Source organism: Lycium barbarum, chromosome 12 (genome assembly GCF_019175385.1).
Source record: "Lycium barbarum isolate Lr01 chromosome 12, ASM1917538v2, whole genome shotgun sequence".
NCBI lineage: Eukaryota > Viridiplantae > Streptophyta > Magnoliopsida > Solanales > Solanaceae > Lycium > Lycium barbarum.
In genome coordinates this window covers 90,967,771-90,989,278 of record NC_083348.1, presented here as the reverse complement: position 1 = coordinate 90,989,278, position 21,508 = coordinate 90,967,771, and the positions used below count along the sequence as shown (strand labels likewise).

The 21,508-nt window shown below is 35.7% G+C and overlaps 2 protein-coding genes across 2 annotated transcripts; both read left to right on the top strand.

Moving 5' to 3' along the window:
• The first annotated feature begins 10,426 nt into the window (after positions 1–10,426).
• LOC132624643 (uncharacterized) lies at positions 10,427–11,718 on the top strand. The gene is made up of 2 exons (XM_060339389.1): positions 10,427–10,970; positions 11,405–11,718. Exons 1-2 carry the CDS (start codon positions 10,427–10,429, stop codon positions 11,716–11,718), a joined length of 858 nt encoding a protein of 285 aa, XP_060195372.1.
• A 4,177-nt stretch (positions 11,719–15,895) lies between these two features.
• On the top strand, positions 15,896–18,088 carry LOC132623388 (thiosulfate sulfurtransferase 18-like). The gene is made up of 5 exons (XM_060338134.1): positions 15,896–16,320; positions 16,426–16,499; positions 16,603–16,673; positions 16,821–16,874; positions 17,763–18,088. Exons 1-5 carry the CDS (start codon positions 16,175–16,177, stop codon positions 17,850–17,852), a joined length of 435 nt encoding a protein of 144 aa, XP_060194117.1. The 5' UTR covers positions 15,896–16,174; the 3' UTR covers positions 17,853–18,088.
• The last annotated feature ends 3,420 nt before the right edge of the window (positions 18,089–21,508 follow it).

The following is a 21,508-nucleotide window of genomic DNA, read 5'->3' as shown; positions in this document are numbered from 1 at the left end:
CGGAATGTAAGAAAGTCATGGGAAAATAGGAGAATTCATGCCATGGGAGTCATGCCTTAGAAGGAAGGGACTAGTCTTACATACCTTTTCATTTAGCTATTCTATCGCTTGATCGTTCTCCTTCAATGCTCATGTTTCTACTTTCAAGAGAGTCCATATTAACATTAGCTAATCGATCACATGAACATGCTCAGCTAAAGCTAGAGAAAATTGGGAAACATTTCCTTTGTTTATACAACTTTCCCCATATTACATATTAACTCCCAAACATCTATAATTACATTCACAATATCATATATCATAAGCAACAATCTTCATACACCTACATTATCCACATTTCCCAAATCTCACTTCAATTCACCCATAACCATGGTCATAGTACACTATTGTATTTACTCACAATATAATGTTTATTGTATGTCCTTAACATCATTTATAGCACAATTATAATCACAACTTATAAAGAATCATGACTCATTCCAAGCTACTACTAAAAAATGCCACTATTCTCACATTCATGACCCATTTTTTATCCCCTTCTACAATCCAAGTCTTTCAACCTCTCAATACCTTAAACAACATGGAATGATCATAAAACTTACCTTAGATAGTGTGGGAATGAGCCTTGAGTGGAAATACTTCACTTGAGACAAAACCCTAGTTCACTTCCAATGGGATTTCTTGCCTTAGATGAACCCTAATGAGTTTCTTACACTTGATTCTCTTGCTCTGATGAAGTTGATCATGAATTCTCTTGAGTTCTTGTGGAAGAAGGTAGGAGAGCTTTCTAGAGTATTCTTGAAGTGTAGAGTGAGAAAATGAAATGAATGGAATGAACTTGGTCCCCTTTTTAATAACTTAAAAATTTGTCCCGCTCAGTTCTGCGAACCAACATATGGTCCGTATCTTTTATATGGACCGTATGTCTGGCCGTATCTTTGGTCCAGTGAGGGCTGCCATTCTGGGCAGAACATACGGTCTAACATACGGCCAGTATGTTTTATACGGTTCGTATGTTGGAGCGTACATTGCCCAACTTTTCGAAATTCGTTCTCGTCGACTCGTTTGATCTCCAATCCTTATGGAACCTTCTTAACACTTGTTTAACACCTCATTAATAATCTAAGGGACGTTACAACTCTTCTCCAAGACATGATTACAGCGCAAGGGGCATCAGTACGAAAGATGTACCCAGTATGTAAGGTGGTAAGCATAAACGTAACATAAGCATAAGAGATACATAAAACATGGGAAGAGATATAGAGACAACCTGAAACTCTGAACAAGGCCACTGAGGACGACCATAACCATGACATAAATGTAAATGCATGCTCGTACAATCATCCCTCACTATGGAGACACATCATGTCATATAATAATAAATCCCTCTCTGGGGTGAGCTCATCATCATAACATCATCTCTGCCCAACTGATTAGTGGAAATGCACAGTTACGTGTCTACCCGGCCGCCTACAACACGTCTCGGTAAAGAAAGAAATTCGTCTATATATATGCAATGCAAGACTGACCTCAGAGGAGACATCATAGAAAGTGTTAGAGTGACCCATCGTCGTTATCCCCCCGACTATCGTTATTGTCGCTACGTTCTTTATCTTTTCAATTTAAGAGACAACACATGTAGAGAATAGGAGATGTACTGCAATAAGGGTTATATAAATGATAAAGATCAGCTCAACTGAATAAAATACCATTAGCTCAACTTCAACATGAAGAATAACATAGTGAACAACCTTTTTCCAATCGACAAGAAAGATACGAGGTGCGGGAAAGTACTACAACATAAGCCATATATAAATCAAGGAAACTACCTTCACCATTAGGGAGTGAAATCAACTTAAATTTAATGGGAAAAGTACCATGATGAACATTATACTTCTCTCGGTAAACAAAAAGGATAAGGAATATGAGAAAGTATTTCAATGTGAACTATTCATGAGAAGAGGTAAGGTTAATCATTTTGGAATACCCTCGATACATGTTTGACTGAAGACCTTTCAAATAATAAACAAATGGAATATGGAAGCATGGAGAGTTCTTTTATACAAGTCATATAGGAAGTAGAGATTAGCTCATTCATTCATGGATATGATCGACACAAGTTAACGAGATAACGTTTAAAAAAAACACATTTGAATTCTAGTCATGCCAAGAAAAGAAGAGAAAAGCCCTACATACCTTAACGATGAAGTTTTCCATGTTTCACAAGTCCTCGAATACCTTACGAACGATCACCTACATCATACGGCCAATTTGGGATCAATTCCAAGTTCATGGCTTATGGAAATACTCATTGAGGCATTTCGTCGAACAACTTGCGGGCGTAAGTTCGTAGGGTCATTTGTAGTTCAATTTCTTCATTCAAGACTACCATTTTCTTCTCCTTTACCCCTACTCTTCCTTATAAATCCATCCATAACTTCATAGCTCCAAATAATACATTTAAACCACAAGAAACAGCCCAAACAATCAAGTTCCTCCATAAGAGTTCATAAAAAATTCATAAGGACTTGTTCTAGGGAATTCTCCTTCCAATTTCTATGTAAAACACTTGTAGTATCTTAGGAGGATCATTAAGATGAGGAAACATACCTTAATCTATGAAAATCACCCCAGCATCAAGATTACTTCTAGTTGAAGAATCATTCCGAAAAGCAAAATGACGGAGAAACGACTATTCTACGTGTACCACGTGATTACTTACGCTGTAATTACTTGTTTAGCTCTTGGATCTGGTCTTGATTCATGGAGTAGAGTTTGAGAGAGTGTAGGAGATGTTTAAGGTTTGGAGTTTGGGAGAAATGAAGTTTCGATTCGGTTTGGGGGTTATTTATATGAGATGATTTAAGTTGCCAGCGACTTTGGCTTTTCTGTCCCGTGGCAGTTTACACCCTTGGACTGAAATGCGAATATTTCTCTACTCCGACGTTATATCGATGAATGGTACAATGCTATGGAAACTAGACTCGTAGACCTTCAATTTGGTGGGTGGATCACCCCGTAACTCCTAGTAGATTGAGAGAAAAGTCCCGAGACATCTGATCCACATCGACTTTCGTATTACAACTCGTTTGACTTCCAAACTTAACAAATGACCATTATACGATTCAAATATTTCATATCATTACTTTCTTAGCATGTGAATCACTCCTAATCTCACCCAAAAGTATAAGTTATCGTATTTCCAACTTGCCGACTTTTGATGAAACTCATCCTTTTTTGATTCATTCACCCTCCAAACCTTCCGCCACTTACTAATATTATTTATAGACTCTTATAACCATTTATATTAATAATCTCAATCCCTTTTAACCTCAATATAATTTCTTTTGAACTTGCGTCGACTAACTCATGATGCGACTTTAACGTTCGAAAATCCGGGGTGTAACACATGAGATCTCCGATCTGAGTGTATTTGTCATTTTTAGTGTATTTGTTTGTATTTGACTGGAGATTGGACAGGAATCCATGGCTTCTTCTCCTCTTTGTATGTCGAATCTGAGTGTATTCATCATTTTTTGGGTGTAGTTTTTTGTATTTGACCGAAAATTTAACTGGAATCTATGGCTTCTTCTCCTTTTTGTATATCAGATAAGAGTGTATTTAAGTGTATTCGTCATTTTTTGAGTGTATTTTTTTGTATTTGACCGGAATTCATGGCTTCTTCTCCTTCTTGCATCTCAAAATCTGAGTGTATTTGCGTCATTTTTTTTAGTGTAAATATAAGTTTAATGTATTTGGCTGATTGTACTTTTGGAAAAACTAGGTGTATTTTACTGTATGTGTTGTGTGAATGATCTATATGCATCCAAATACAACCAAAATAAAATGATACATCAATATATAAAAACAATAAAATTAACAACTCTGTCGTGTATTTAAATGCACTGGAATACAATCATTTTGAATACACATGTATTCAAAGAAATTATATTGATGAATAACTTGTATTTTTGGGAAAATTGGGTGTATTTGACTGTATGTGTTGTTTGAATGATCTATATACAACCAAAACAAAAGGATATATCAATATATGAACACAATAAAATACACAGCCACATCGTGTATTTAAATGCACTTAATGTTATATCCCGTAATTTTAAACGTCGAATTATTTGTAAGCTGAGGTGGGGCCCACACGTTAAGATTTTTTTTTTGGAACATGTGACAAGTCATATGAATCACATATGTGAAGTTAAACACAACTCAAGAAGGACCCTTGGGCCAAATCAAAGTGGAAGTCCTCCAAACGAATATTTTTAAGAAAACGTTTTCGGGTGATCTGACTCTTAGGGGAAAAAACGGTATTATAAGTTTGGAATTTGGAAAAATACCAAGAAATAGAAGTTGTAGATAATTGAATTAGCTTTCCAACCATAGGTCGTGGGTTCCCAGATGATATCGGTACAAGGAGATATGGACGTTTTAAGGTCGAAAGGTCAGTGGGCTAGGCCCAACTCGGGATCAACCGAGTTGGCCCAAAAAAATAAAAACGAATTAAGGCCCAAAGGAGATGGGGTGGCCGGCCAACAATGGACCAAGCCCATGGAATTTTAATTAATTCCCATGTGATAATTAGCATATAAAGCCTAGAAGATTCAAGAAAATAACACAAGTTGCAAAACAAGAACAAAACAAAGAAACAAGAGCAAAAGAACTAAAGGCCATACGGCCATGGAGAAAAAAAATTGAACCTTTGAAATCTTATCCCAAAAATTATTTTCTTGTGGTATTTCTACTAATTCAAGGGTCCTTTACAACTTGGTGTAATTATTTTGGAAGAAAGAGCACTTGTTTCTTCAAGTTGACAACTTGGTCAAGTGAAGAAGATTGTAGAAAAAGATTTTGGCGAACTTGAAACTTGATTTTGGAGACGTGTATGAAGCGGAAAAGGTATGTAAGGCTTCACCCTTCCTTCTATGGCATGTCTTAAACGTAATAAGTTGGGTACGAGCCTCGGGGACAACTCTATTTCCCGGAATCCGCACCTAAAGTTTCCCCTTTTTCATTCAGTAGAATTGAACTAGAAAGTGTGCGAAATGTTGGAAAAACCTCCTAAACCCCTAGAACTTGCATAAATGGGACCCGACTACCCTAAAACCCTCACAAGTAACGCCATGACATGTAACATATGCAAATCGTATACGCTACCTCATTCGGCCCGAGGTCGGCCCCATTTCTCTCGGATTTTCCTTATAGTTCTGTTTGACTTACTTTGAGGATCGAATCCAAAGAAAACCTTTGATCCTAATTTCGTTACCAAATGACAAGTACTATAACTACTCTAACGAGAATACTTCTATGACGATAATGATAACGACGATGTTAGAAAAGAGAATATGCCCATGACAAATATGACCAGAATGATTCCATGACTAAGATTTTTAAGCTAAGGATTCAATGTGAACTTGAGGGTGATAAACTAGTTCTTGAACCTTATTTCTATTTCCTAGCTGTGACACTATTTCCTAAGGATTCCAAAGCCTATGAGTTGACGTCTATGATGTCCATGATTGCATTCTATGTTTACTTCTAACGCTATTCTCCGTTGGTAGTCTCGCCTTAAAATACTTGTTCCTTCAAGGAGAGACAAAGCGATCACGATTGTTCCATAATGTAATCGGAGGTCACCGACCTTACGTCACTCCGATGGCTACATGATTTTTCTTTGGGCTCTCTTGCATGCTTATATGACATATGTATATAAGATATGTATATGTATAAAAAAATTATGTATATGTATATGTATATAAAATATGTATATGTATATAAGATATGTATATGAACATGGGATGGGGGGAAGGGATACATGGGGGAATGGGAAGGGAAACATGTTTCATTGCCACCTGGTCAGCTGGCTTATCATCCTGGACGCGGGATGCCCGGACGCGGGATATATGGGCGAGCCGGTATTTCGGCGCTATGTGGGCGAGCCGACATTGTTCGGTGCTATGCTATGACATGACATGCTATGCTATGACCTGATACGCTATGACATGCTATGCTATGATATGATACGCTATGACATGCTATGCTATGACATGATACGCTATGACACGATATGCTATGACATGATACGCTATGACATAATATACTATGATATGATATGCTACGACATGATATGATACGACACGCTATGAGATGACAGGATATAATATGATAAAACATGACATGATATAAACCCTATTTTCTATGCCTATGAAAAAGGAACGTTTTAAAAAGGGAAAGACAAGCATGCATGGTATCCGGCCTGAAAGGGGCGTTCCTACGTACAGGTCACTTTCTAGCCTCATTATATATCCTACGACCTCATGATATTGTTAATCGTACTCTATGTTCCTGCTTGTATTATCTTTTATGCCTTACATACTCGGTACACTATTCGTACTGACGTCCCTTCTTGTGGACGCTGCGTTTCATGCCGCGCAGGTCAGCAGACAGGCGGATTTGGTTCCTAGAAGCTCTATTAGCAGTATTTGACAGCGCTCCAGTTGTTCCGGAGCCTCAGTCCCTTGGTACTATTTTTGTGTATATACTCGGGCACGGCAATACTCGGCCCTTTCTATGTATATGTGTACTATGTTTAGAGGCTCGTAGACAGATATGTACAGTTAGATGTGTTGTATTTTGGAATGTTCACGTCGCCGTATAACGTGATAGCAAAGTTTACTAGTCTATGTTTACGATAATGCTACTAATGTTAATGTCCAGTAACGGAAAAAAAAAATATGGCACAGTTCCTACGGCCCGCTGAGAAGTAAAGGTAAAATGATAGATAAGGGGTGCTCGGTACAAGTATCGGGTACCCGTCGCGGCCCCTAGTTGGGTCGTGACAGAAGTGGTATCAGAGCAGTTCGGTCTTAGGGGTTTGTCTACGAGCCGTGTCCAGTAGAGTCTTGTTTATGGGTGTGTAGCGCGCCACATTTATAAACAGGAGGCTACGGGGCATATAGGACCTTCTTGGTATCTTAGATCGTGCGATAGAGCTGAGTTATAGGAAAATGAAATTCCCTATATGAGCTTTACATACGACGGGAGAAGGTAAGGGATGACATGGAAAGTCATAAAGGTAAGTTTTGAAGTATTTGTTTTGTTATCTAAAATTGAAAGTTCAGAATGGCTGGAATGTGTTATATAGCTGTATGCTTTGTAAGGTATTGTTGATATTTGTCGCGTACAGATTCTGAATAGTAAGGATGGCAAAGGAGACCTCCCCAAAGTATTATAATACACTATGAGACAAGTTTAACATTCGAGGACGAATGTTCTAAAGGGGGGGAGGATGTTATATCCCGTAATTTTAAACGTCGAATTATTTGTAAGCTGAGGTGGGGCCCACACGTTAAGATTTTTTTTTTGGAACATGTGACAAGTCATATGAATCACATATGTGAAGTTAAACACAACTCAAGAAGGACCCTTGGGCCAAATCAAAGTGGAAGTCCTCCAAACGAATATTTTTAAGAAAACGTTTTCGGGTGATCTGACTCTTAGGGGAAAAAACGGTATTATAAGTTTGGAATTTGGAAAAATACCAAGAAATAGAAGTTGTAGATAATTGAATTAGCTTTCCAACCATAGGTCGTGGGTTCCCAGGTGATATCGGTACAAGGAGATATGGACGTTTTAAGGTCGAAAGGTCAGTGGGCTAGGCCCAACTCGGGATCAACCGAGTTGGCCCAAAAAAATAAAAACGAATTAAGGCCCAAAGGAGATGGGGTGGCCGGCCAACAATGGACCAAGCCCATGGAATTTTAATTAATTCCCATGTGATAATTAGCATATAAAGCCTAGAAGATTCAAGAAAATAACACAAGTTGCAAAACAAGAACAAAACAAAGAAACAAGAGCAAAAGAACTAAAGGCCATACGGCCATGGAGAAAAAAAATTGAACCTTTGAAATCTTATCCCAAAAATTATTTTCTTGTGGTATTTCTACTAATTCAAGGGTCCTTTACAACTTGGTGTAATTATTTTGGAAGAAAGAGCACTTGTTTCTTCAAGTTGACAACTTGGTCAAGTGAAGAAGATTGTAGAAAAAGATTTTGGCGAACTTGAAACTTGATTTTGGAGACGTGTATGAAGCGGAAAAGGTATGTAAGGCTTCACCCTTCCTTCTATGGCATGTCTTAAACGTAATAAGTTGGGTACGAGCCTCGGGGACAACTCTATTTCCCGGAATCCGCACCTAAAGTTTCCCCTTTTTCATTCAGTAGAATTGAACTAGAAAGTGTGCGAAATGTTGGAAAAACCTCCTAAACCCCTAGAACTTGCATAAATGGGACCCGACTACCCTAAAACCCTCACAAGTAACGCCATGACATGTAACATATGCAAATCGTATACGCTACCTCATTCGGCCCGAGGTCGGCCCCATTTCTCTCGGATTTTCCTTATAGTTCTGTTTGACTTACTTTGAGGATCGAATCCAAAGAAAACCTTTGATCCTAATTTCGTTACCAAATGACAAGTACTATAACTACTCTAACGAGAATACTTCTATGACGATAATGATAACGACGATGTTAGAAAAGAGAATATGCCCATGACAAATATGACCAGAATGATTCCATGACTAAGATTTTTAAGCTAAGGATTCAATGTGAACTTGAGGGTGATAAACTAGTTCTTGAACCTTATTTCTATTTCCTAGCTGTGACACTATTTCCTAAGGATTCCAAAGCCTATGAGTTGACGTCTATGATGTCCATGATTGCATTCTATGTTTACTTCTAACGATATTCTCCGTTGGTAGTCTCGCCTTAAAATACTTGTTCCTTCAAGGAGAGACAAAGCGATCACGATTGTTCCATAATGTAATCGGAGGTCACCGACCTTACGTCACTCCGATGGCTACATGATTTTTCTTTGGGCTCTCTTGCATGCTTATATGACATATGTATATAAGATATGTATATGTATAAAAAAATTATGTATATGTATATGTATATAAAATATGTATATGTATATAAGATATGTATATGAACATGGGATGGGGGGAAGGGATACATGGGGGAATGGGAAGGGAAACATGTTTCATTGCCACCTGGTCAGCTGGCTTATCATCCTGGACGCGGGATGCCCGGACGCGGGATATATGGGCAAGCCGGTATTTCGGCGCTATGTGGGCGAGCCGACATTGTTCGGTGCTATGCTATGACATGACATGCTATGCTATGACCTGATACGCTATGACATGCTATGCTATGATATGATACGCTATGACATGCTATTCTATGACACGATACGCTATGACACGATATGTTATGACATGATACGCTATGACATAATATACTATGATATGATATGCTACGACATGATATGATACGACACGCTATGAGATGACAGGATATAATATGATAAAACATGACATGATATAAACCCTATTTTCTATGCCTATGAAAAAGGAACGTTTTAAAAAGGGAAAGACAAGCATGCATGGTATCCGGCCTGAAAGGGGCGTTCCTACGTACAGGTCACTTTCTAGCCTCATTATATGTCCTACGACCTCATGATATTGTTAATCGTACTCTATGTTCCTGCTTGTATTATCTTTTATGCCTTACATACTCGGTACACTATTCGTACTGACGTCCCTTCTTGTGGACGCTGCGTTTCATGCCGCGCAGGTCAGCAGACAGGCGGATTTGGTTCCTAGAAGCTCTATTAGCAGTATTTGACAGCGCTCCAGTTGTTCCGGAGCCTCAGTCCCTTGGTACTATTTTTGTGTATATACTTGGGCACGGCAATACTCGGCCCTTTCTATGTATATGTGTACTATGTTTAGAGGCTCGTAGACAGATATGTACAGTTAGATGTGTTGTATTTTGGAATGTTCACGTCGCCGTATAACGTGATAGCAAAGTTTACTAGTCTATGTTTACGATAATGCTACTAATGTTAATGTCCAGTAACGGAAAAAAAATATATGGCACAGTTCCTACGGCCCGCTGAGAAGTAAAGGTAAAATGATAGATAAGGGGTGCTCGGTACAAGTATCGGGTACCCGTCGCGGCCCCTAGTTGGGTCGTGACAGAAATACATCATTTTGAATACACATGTATTCAGAAAAATTAAGGTTGCATGTATCCAAATACAGCCAAACATGTGACATCAGCTAAGGTTGGATACAACTGAACAGTATATTCAAATATACCAAAATACATCAAATGGTTGGAGTATAGTGTTAGCAAAGATGCAGTCTATTGTTTGTATTGTTATCTATTTAAAGGCCATAACACTAATCAAGGTGGAGGTGAAGTATTTTCAACTATTGGGTTTAAGAGTTGGCAGAAAAAGAAGAGTCTTGGAAACCATATTGGTCTACCGAACAGCCCACATAACCAGTCAAAAAATAAATGTCAAGATTTATTTCGGCTACAACAGTCTATTCAATTTGCACTTGGAATGCAATTTGATCAATTTAAGCATGCGTATTGGGTTCGCTTAAGTGCTTCAGTTGATGTAGTAAGACTTCTTATAACTCAAGGACTGGCATTTCGAGGTCATGATGAATCTAAATCATCACTTAGTAAGGGTAATTTTCTTCAAATTCTCTCATGGTATGCGAAAACGTGTGATAAAATTCGTGATTATGTACTAGAACATGCTCCTCAAAATGATCAAATGACTTCTCCAATGATCCAGAAATATATTGTGAGTGCTTGTAAGATAGAAACAATTAAAGCTATTCTTGAGGAATTAAATGGTGACTACTTTTCCTTAGTGGTTGATGAGTCTTTTGATGTGTCACGCAAGGAGCAAATGGCTATTGTCTTACGATATATTGATAGAAATGGATTTGTGATGGAGCGACTTCTTGACATTGTTCATGTTCAAGATACTAGTGCTTTATCTCTAAAGAGGGCAATTGTTAATTTACTTGCTCAACATTCCTTGAGTCTATCACATGTGCGTGGACAATGTTACGATGGGGCAAGCAATATGCAAGGTGAGATCAATGGCCTTAAAATGTTGATTAGGCAAGAAAGTAGATCGGCCCATTCCATTCATTGTTTTGCTCATCAACTTCAACTAACTCTTGTTGCGGTCTCAAAAAAATGTATTCAAGTGGGAAAACTTGTAGTATTGGTTTCAAATATTTTGAATGTATTGGGATCTTCTTTTAAGAGTATGGATGAATTTCGAGATTCTCAAAAAGAAACAATTCAAGAGGCATTAGATTTGGGTGAGCTCACAACCGGTAGGGGCTTGAATCAAACTTGGTCTTTCAAGAGCTTGTGATACTCGTTGGGGATCTCATTTTAAATCTTTTAACAATTTTATTCTTATGTTTGGATGAAAGAGCCAAGGCAATGCGATATCTCGAAGCTTGTCGAACATATCAGGTTGCGTTCATGTTGCATTTGATGAGTGATGTTTTAGGAATCACAAATGAGCTTAATAAATGCTTACAAAAAAAGGATCAAGATTTGGCAAATGCCATGCTACTTGTTGAAGTAGCAAAAAGAAGGTTGCAAGCGTATAGAGATGATGGATGGAATTCTCTTATTGCTAAGGTATCTTTGTTTTGTATCAAGCACGGAATTTTGATACCTAACTTTGAGGATCCATATGTTAGCTCTTTAAGATCACGACGGAGACTTGGTGACAATAAAGTCTCACATCATTATCATGTTGAAGTGTTTTGCAATATTATTGATTGGCAACTTCAAGAACTTAAAGATCGTTTTGGCTAAGCGACGACTGATTTGCTTCATGGAATTGCTTGTTTGAATCCAATTGATTCATTTTCAAGTTTTGACATCAGAAAGATAATGAAAATGGCTAAATTATATCCTGATGACTTTAATGAATTCAATATGGGCACTCTTGAGAATCAACTTGCAAGTTACATTATTGATGTTCGTGATGTTGATGAAAGGTTCTTAAATTTAAAAGGACTTTGTGATCTTTCGAAAAGATTAGTTCAAACAAAGAAGCATTCAAATTATCCTCTTGTATTCCGCTTAGTGAAACTTGTTTTGCTTCTGCCAGTTGCCACTACATCCATTGAAAGAGCTTTTTCGGCAATGAAATTTATCAAGAATGACTTGCGGAGTCAAATGAGTGATGATTTTTTTAGCGGTTGTTTGGTGCCTTATCTAGAAAAAAGATGTATTTGATAATGTTTCTAATGATGCTATTATTAAGACATTTCAAGCTATGAAACCTCGTAGAGTACAATTGTAAAACTCCACGGTTCTCGTGTAGTCTAACTTAGTTTCTTTGTTTTTGCTTCAAAAGCTCCCAAGCTTTTGCTTTTGTAATATGGCATGTTCAAGTTGCCTTTGTTAATGGAAACCTCTTACTTTATTAGCTTTTGCTTAGTTTATTAGCATTTATTGTGGCATTTTATTGTGACTTGTGAAGCTATTAATTCTTTTATTGTGATGGTTTACCCTTACTGAGTATGGCTGATCTAATCCAGGTTCTCTGTGTATATCTGTCTACAAATATGAACAGCTTATATAGCGGTGAAAAAACCTATTATGGTGCTCTGCTGTGTTGTGCAGTGAGTTTTGCAGGATTAGATCTCTTTTTTTCGTCGGTGAAAAAAACTACTATGGTGCTCTGTTGTGTTGTGTTGTGTTGTGTTGTGTTGTAGGAATTAATTACTATAAATTGATACCCTATACTTATATATAAATCTTGAGAGAGATGTGAAATTTTGCAGGATTAGATCTCTTTTTTTCGTCTGTGCATTTTGAACCGTGTTCTAGCTATTTGTTGTTCCTTATATCAAATTGAACTTCAATTGAAGTTTCTCTGGGATCAAATACATCACTACTATTACTTGTTTTAAGTTTCTGTTGAGAATCCTTGTGCTGTTTCTAAGTAGCACGATTCATCATTGCACTTGATATTCTTGATGATTTAATGATATCAAGTTTAGTTGACTTATTCTTCTCCAAAGAGTTCTAACTTATACTATATTATCTTGTGAAGGGATTTCTTTGATTTAAAGAAATATGTGGAAAAACCTTTTTCCTTTAAGAAAGTGGAACAGGGATGGGATACCTTTTTCCTGGATGATAAATATTGAACTCTGATCCGACCCGTTTTTTTTCCTGATCCGACCCACTCATTTGCCAACACTAGCGTGTTTATTTTAATTTTTGAATCCCTAAATGGAAATCCTGCCTCCGCCACTGCCTGATTCATAAAACTCACCCTTTCCAAGGGCCACCAGAAACACTAATGGAAATTTTGGTGTAATTTCTAACGTATTTCTCTTTTCTTGCAACTTATTTTTCCCTAATCATGTTTTTTGTGGTTTTGCAGGAAATGATTTGAGTTGTAAGGAGATAGGTGCAAGTATCGGTCCTGTACAATATGGAAAAGTTACTACGCTCTTGCATAGAGCAATTTTACTTGGTTGCTCCTGACAATGGATGGAGTATAGATCTTGGTAATGTTTGATATACTGCCTTGACTCTCTTAATAATTGACCTTCAAAGTGAAAATTTACTGAGTTAACTTAGTTCTTCTACATTTTGCCGTCAGAGCACTGGATCACTTAACAACCTATGCTAGCACATTTCTTCCGTTGCATGTCATGGTGAAAGTTTAGAGTTATACTTGCTCTTTTGAATCATGGTGAAATTTGCATCTCTCTATCTGACTTGTGACTTGCAATAAGTTCTCTTGAGACTTCCACTCCTGTTACCGATATATTAGTTATCAGCGTGCCACCTTGTAGGTAACATTGGGGGAGTTGAAATGGAGTCCATAAAGGCAGAAGAATAAGCCGGCCAGCTACAATACCGGTCCATTTAACTTGCTAATTTTTTGCGTATTCAAATCGGGGATTCTAATGGGAGTACCGAGCATTCAAGCCCACTGCCCTTCATTACCTACTATGAGAAGATTGGTAAAATTGCCAAGGATGAGACAGTCTTCTTAACAACTGTTCTGCTTCATCAATTGGTGTGGTAGAGTACTCTTTTCCATCAGGGTAACATACGTTCTCAAGTACGTATTGTTATGTGAATACGAAATGGATTCTGCATCATTTAGGCCAAGAGCACTCATCTCCTTCAAATGGATAAGTATTTTTTGTTGCTTCCTGGTTTGATTTCTCTCCCAACCATATTTTGTTTGCTCATGTTATGGTACAAATATGTATTCTTGGATAATTCTTTGTGGCTTGAGCTAACTATTTTCAATTTTTACGTGTTATATATGACATTCTCTATCCAGCTTCTTTTGGTTATTAAGCTTGACCTTTGTAAAGCTCTCACTTCTTGAAGTCTGTCTTTTGCCATTATTGTTTGGTCCTACTGGTTGGTGATCTATTTCACTTCTTGTGAATTTAGGTGCAAACGCATTAGTGGCATTTGCATTTACCGCTCCTCATATACTGAAACTAATTACAATTTTCAACATGATATGTTTTTGGCACTTGCTCTGTTATGGAATTTCCTTTAAAGCATTTAGAGGCATGTTGTTGTGAAGGATAGAAGTGCTTTGTTCTGTTGTCAATTTGTTCTGCGGAGGTGTATTTTAATTGGTTACTTTGAGAATTAAAAAAAAAAAAACCTTTGAAAAGAATAGAGGGCCAAACCAGTTATTTGAAATTGGTAAGACTTTTGGAAGTCACATGGTATATCTCATTTGTCATACAGAATTAGATTGTATCACTTAAGATGCAATTAAAATCTCTTTCGCCCGTCATGCATAGTTTGAACAAAAGGGGATTGTGTTGCCATTTAAGCCCATTTCTATATATTTTGCTGATCCACGGAGTTTTTGGGTTGATAAATAGCATCATTCTCTTACCGTGTCAAGCTGGAGTAGAGATATCAACATGGACAGAGAGTAAGGCAAGCAATGAATGACAATTCTTGGGAGTTTGTCTTGAGTGCTGGATTGGAGATTGATGCATTTAGTAGTTCGGTTATGCAGGTTAAAGGGGGCATAACTTAATGTAAGGCTTTGGGTGCATTTGTCTCTCTTTAGTGTATATAGTATGCATTTCCTTGAAGGAAATTTCCACTCTGTTAAAGTTGAACTCCGGAATTATATTGTTCATTCACTTTTGATGACCAAATACTTAGACAATTCAATGACTTGGTTGTTCACTTTAATCTTTTACACGATCTAGAGGTATATTGATATTCCTTTGTTCTTTAGACACGTTGTATTATTTTATTATATCTGAATTTAGAGAGTTCGTTACTGCTTTATCAGGAGAATCAATATATTTAATGAATTACTGTGTTGGGCCTGTGCTGAGCACCGGCAACACTCATCTAGTCTTAACAAAAAATTATGTTTCCGTCATGCCAAATACACGAAAATTGGGTTTTGGGTCATTGTCCATAGTTGGCATATCCCACGTGGAAGGGGCAATTCGCAGGAATGTCCTTATTTTGGGTGGTCTTTAATTTTTATCCTTCGCTAGAACCCCTTGTTTTGAGGTTTTAATTCCCGCTCAATCAAAAAAATTTAAAAAAAATCGCAAGGTAGGGTTTAGATTCGCAAGGTAGAGATTTGTCTGCAAAATTCTGCCTTCACGAAAAAATTTGCCTGCAGCCAGAATTTTGCTACCTTCAGGTAGAGTTCGAACTTTACCTTAAGGTAGGATTTTGCCTTCAGGCATGTTAAAACTCTAGCTTGCGAAATTGTCTTTTATTTTTACTGAGTCGGGATTCAAATCTCAAACCTCATGTTATTAGGCAAAATGGATAAAAATTAAAGAATATCAGTTTGAGGGACAAAAATTAAAGACAGGTGCATTTGAAGGACACTCTGCACAAAAATTGACGTGGAAGACTTTGGCTGGGCTCTGTAGCATGGCCCATTTGCTCATATTCAACAGGAGTTTGCCGTAACGTTAGCGACTCTACAGCCTACACGCACGAATCATAGTCCAAAACAACAGACGGGGCAAAGAAACCATCACCAAAAATCCACTGGTTTTTTCTCTTCCTCCCTATTTTTTATTCTCAAAACAATCGAACCGCCAATAGATCTCTGATCCACCACCAACATTTGAAGTCAAAGTTCCGCCTTCCAAGAGATCTTATTCTCCTATAAATACAACTTCCATTTATTGTCGTGGCCAAGTCAACCCGGGTTACACTCTTTTTACTCGCAAGTCACAATACTACTCCAATAGACAAACATACAATCTAGGTTGTTCGATTAATTATGGGTAACGTTTTATGTAATAGTCTTCTTTCTCTTCTTCTTTTTGTTCTGCTTCTGTTTTGTAGCTCAGGAGCAGAGGTAGTTACTATAGATGTTCATGCAGCTCATCATCTCCTCCGTTCTGGCCACCGTTATCTTGATGTTAGGTAAAAAATCAACACAAACTTAGATTCTTTTTCCTTCAATATTTTTCTACTTTGATTAGTCTTCATACTTAGATTTCTGATATGAATTTCATTCATTTTGAACAGGACGGAAGAAGAATTCAAGAAAGGGCATGTAGAGAACTCTTTGAATATTCCCTATATGCTTAATACTCCCCAAGGTCTCTTTTTTCTTCTTCTTTCCGTTATTATTTGATATATGGGTCTTAATTTTCTGTATTATTAATTACGTAATAATGATGTTTCCATTTTTGGTAATTTTAGGTAGGGTGAAGAATTCAAAATTTACGGTGCAGGTATCTTCAGCATGCGACAAGGAAGACAAGTTAATTGTGGTAAATCCAGCTTTCATTTCTGATTCTTGATTTTTACTAATTTCTGCAGCAACAACGATTTAAAATTTAATTTCTTATGGAATTATGAAAAAGGATAATTTAGATAAAATATTCTGTTATTTGATGGGTAAACTTTCTGTCGTGAAGGGATGTCAAAGTGGTGTGAGATCCTTGTATGCAACTACTGATCTTCTTACTGCTGTAAGTTGAATATTACTTATCTCTTTCTCTCTGATTATACTGTTCTGTTAAAAGGATTTTTACCAGCATATTTCCGGAATAGAATCTGGATTTGCTAAATGATTTAACTTACTATATACAGTAAGATCTATATTTTAACGGATTGTAGCAGGTTAATTATGCTGGTACTCGTTTATGTGGCACTGTTTAAATTTGAGAGTCAAACGAGTTAATTCTTTACTTGCTTTTTCATATACTTCTTAAATATTAATATGATGACTTATAGCCTGTTTGGTCAAACTTATTTTTCTTCAAAAATATCTATTTTTTTAAAAAGTGAGGTATTTAGTCAAGTTTTTAGAAGAAAATAAGTATTTTTGGGGAGTAGCAAAAGCTTAAAAAATAGTTTTTCTCAAGAAACACTTTTTTGAAAAGCACTTTTGAGAAAAATACACTTAAAATACTTTTTAAAAGTTTGACCAAACACTAATTTCTGCTCAAAAGTATTTTTTAAATTAATTGGTCAAATACAAACTGTTTTTCACAAAAAGTTTTTTTTTAAAGCACTTTTAAAAAAAAAATATTTTTCAAAATAAGTTGAGAATAAACTGATTTTAGAAGTTTGGCCAAACAGGCTATTATACTACTTTGTAGGAGCATTAGTTTTCAAATATGTAAATTATTTTGATAAGACATAAAAATTTCATGATCGAATTCACGCTAAATGTTTTGAAGTGTGACTCTCAAAATTCAAGCGCTCCCATATAAATTGGGATGGACGGAGTAATATATTCGAATTGATAATGATGCTTATTAGTTTGAATTTTCTGTCTTTCTGCTTAAGAACAATTCTTTTTCCTTTTTCTTTCTAGTAAGAAAAAAGCCAACTTGACATAATGAAATTGGCAGGAATTCAAGCATGTAAGCAACATGGGAGGGGGCTATGTGGCTTGGTTGGACAATGGATTTGCTGTAAACAAATCACAAGATGAGCTTTGATCACTAATTCTACTTTTGTTGTGCTAGCTAGCAAGAGAAGTGTAGATATTCAATTTCTCAACCACGACAGAATAAGTTTTTCCTTAAAATCAAGTAGCTACGTACATCCTTCTGTATTGGTTACTCAATTTTATGACTACGAGAGTTTACCTTTTCCCTTGTACAAAGAAAGAGGTTCGAATTTGTCGCCTCTTATGACCAATTTGAGAAATTGAATGCAAAATCAATTGATAAAACTCTTTGCAAAATTTATGCTGTTTTGCTGTTGTTTTTGACTTCTTTGGATGTGACTAAACTGCAATTATGTTTGTCCATTTGTGGCCTACTTCTCCAAAGTCCAAACTAGATAAGCCATAATGAGAAATTAGATAACATATAGGTTCTTTAAAGAAAATTGCAGATTTCAGTAAAAGGATTTCAAGTGTAAACCAAATAATTGCAATTAATTCTGCAATTTTGGCATCTGCAGCTTCTGTTTTTGTTTTTGTTTTTGTTCTTATGCGGTATTAACTCGATGAGTTAAAAGGGGATTTTTAAAAAAGAAGCTTTCGTACTCTTAGATATATAGTCAAAGAGTGCTGCTAAATGTCAAAATCCTCTTTAATATCAAAACTGTCAAAACTGGGGCTGTCTATGATGATAAATTATAAAGAAAAAAAAAAAAAACTGGGGCTGACACATAGTAAAATGACCAGAATACCCCTAACCCCCAACAAGCAACCTCTCTCCTTCAACGTAACCTAATAATTAAAGTAGGTTACGCTAAAATATAAATGACAATATTTAAATGAGATGCATACACTTATATTATACGGTGGGCTAACATAACAATATACACAACTTTTTTTTTATTTCATTATACGGTGGGTCAATCTAAACAATATACACAACTTTATTTATTTTTTATTTCATTATACGGTGGGTCAGCTTAAACAATATACACAGATTTAATTATTTTTTCTTTCATTATACGGTGGGCCAATCTAAACAATATACAAAGCTTTAATTCTTTTCCCTGTTTTTTTTCCTTTTTAGAGACATTTACCCCCTAAACCAATTAGTAAGAATTATATACAAGAATAACATATCTTTTTAAAAGTAACAAATATAGCATATTGAATAGAAAAAGAAATATAAATACAATAATAAATTCCGATTAAAGCCAACCCTCTCCATTAATCAATGAAATCTATTTTCATTAATACAATTTTACTCGTTTACTCTTTTCTCTCACTTCCACAATGATCTATCTCCCCACCTTAATTTTATGATTTTTTTTTTCTTCAAACCTTATTTTTATGATGACAGTTTTCTTAAAAGAAACATTTAGCATATTTCAAATATATTATACTGTAACTATTTTATATTATGTTAATATTTCATCAATATATTATTTATATTAAGTTCATACATTTATTATTCAATATATATATAATATTCTATACAATTTTAATGTTCATCAATAATATATATTGTTCATACATTTATTTTACCAAATATATGAATTTTATTTACAGAAATAATTTGCATTAATCAAATTCTAATTCTAAGAAAAGAAAATAAATATGGTCCCGATTAGTCCACTCCTTTTCTTTGGAAATAAAACAAATTGACTTTTGCCCTTAAAATTAGCATGTATTTAATTCATACGTTTTAGACATGGAATATGGGATTTGTTCTAGGTGTTGCCATGCTTAATTTTAGGAGATCTTTTTAAAGGTTTATGCTATTTAGGTAGTTTGCTTTGACTGTTTCCTTTAGTGAAAATTTAAAATGGAATATTTCTCTAAAAAAACATTTGATCCAATATTCAATTGCAAAAAATGTACCTATAGCAATCATCATCGTAGACAATTAGATTTAGTTATGTGTTTATAAACCAATGTTGGCCATTGATCATGTAATCGTCCTTATCTATAATTCTAATCAATTTTAATCATATATACTTTTAACATTTATCAAAAGAGAAAAATGCTATAACAATTAGAATTTAATTTTTCAAATAAAAGTCCACGCATACAATGTTATTTCTGGCCGGTTAATGTCTAAGATCAGATTTCGAGAAATTAACAACGATTATTTAGAAGAAAAAAATTGCCTCCTCTGTATGTAGAAATTGAGAGATATTGAGATTGCGAATTTCTATGTATTTCATTGAAAGAGAAGAGCACCTATGCTTAGAAATAAAAGAATAATATTCAATCCTATAAAAATTTTGTCCAAATTCTATTTGCTAGCCTATAACTAATTTTATGAGAGTATAACAAACCAATATTTTGCATTGAATTTCCTGTTAAATATTGAAAAGTCATTTATTTTACCATTTTGCTCTATTAAAACATGGAGGTAAGTAAATTTCCATTCCAAGAAATGACCAATGCTATTGCAGCAAAATTGGTCAAGGTTCGCGTTTAGAACCCTTAGGTCCCGAGTTTGAGTCTAGGTGCGCGCATTTAGTCTAAAACTTTTTTTTGCATTTTTTCTTTCACTTATATGATCACCAAACTCAAACAAATCAAATATCAATGTACTTTAATCCTTTTGAACACCAAAACTCACTTAGTATTGCCATTTGATTGAGAAAACACTAAGCCTTTGAACGAAATGTCTTATCACATACTCATTTGTTTGAAGATAGCACATTAACGTATCTAATACTTTGAATGCAATGACAACTCATTATCTCTTAACATAATGCATCAAGTCACTTTTGGTGTTGAAGCAACTATGAACTATAATGAGTTATAACCTTGTTATAAATGAGCTCACAATTACCCATCGGTAATGTAAACCAACGATGAGAACCGCTAACGATCGTTGTGTACACAAGTTCGTAATGTAAAAAACCCAAATAAAGCGTGAATATCATGAATTGATGCCAATTTGATCATGAGAGTGCAACAAACTCATAGTTTTGCTATTTGATTGAGAAAACACCAAGACTTAGAACAAAGTGTCACATCACATACTCATCTGTTTGAAGACAACACGTCAACGTATCTAATACTTTGAATGCAGTGTCAACTCATTATGTCTTAACATAACGGATCGAGTCAATTTTGGTGTTAAAGCAACTATAAACTATAGCGAGTTATATAACCTTACTATAAATGAGCTCACAATTACGTATCGGTAATGTAAAACAACGACGAGAATCGCTAACGATCGCCGCGTACACAAGTTCGTAACGTAAAAAACCCACACAAAGCATGAATGTCATTATTTACATTTATGAGAGTGCAACAGACCTATATTTTGCATTGAATTTCTTATTAAATATAGAAAAGTCATTTATTTTACCATTTTGCTATATCAAAAAATGCAGATAAGTAAATTTTCGTTCCAACAAATGACGAATGCTATTGCAGCGAAATTGGTCAAGGTTCGCGTTTAGAACCCTTAGGTCCTGAGGTAGATTCTAGGGGCGCGCATTAAGTCTAAATTTTTATTTTTATTTTCCATTTTTTTTCACTTACATGATCACCAAACTCAAACAGATCAAGTATCAATGTACTTTATACAATTTTGTCCAAAATTTGTTGCCTACCCTATAATTAATTGCATTCCCTTAGAATGTAATTAAAAGTGAGTTGTCCTTGTTGATCAAGTATATTTGATGCAATGTTGGAAAACTTTTGATATTGGGTTGCATTAGA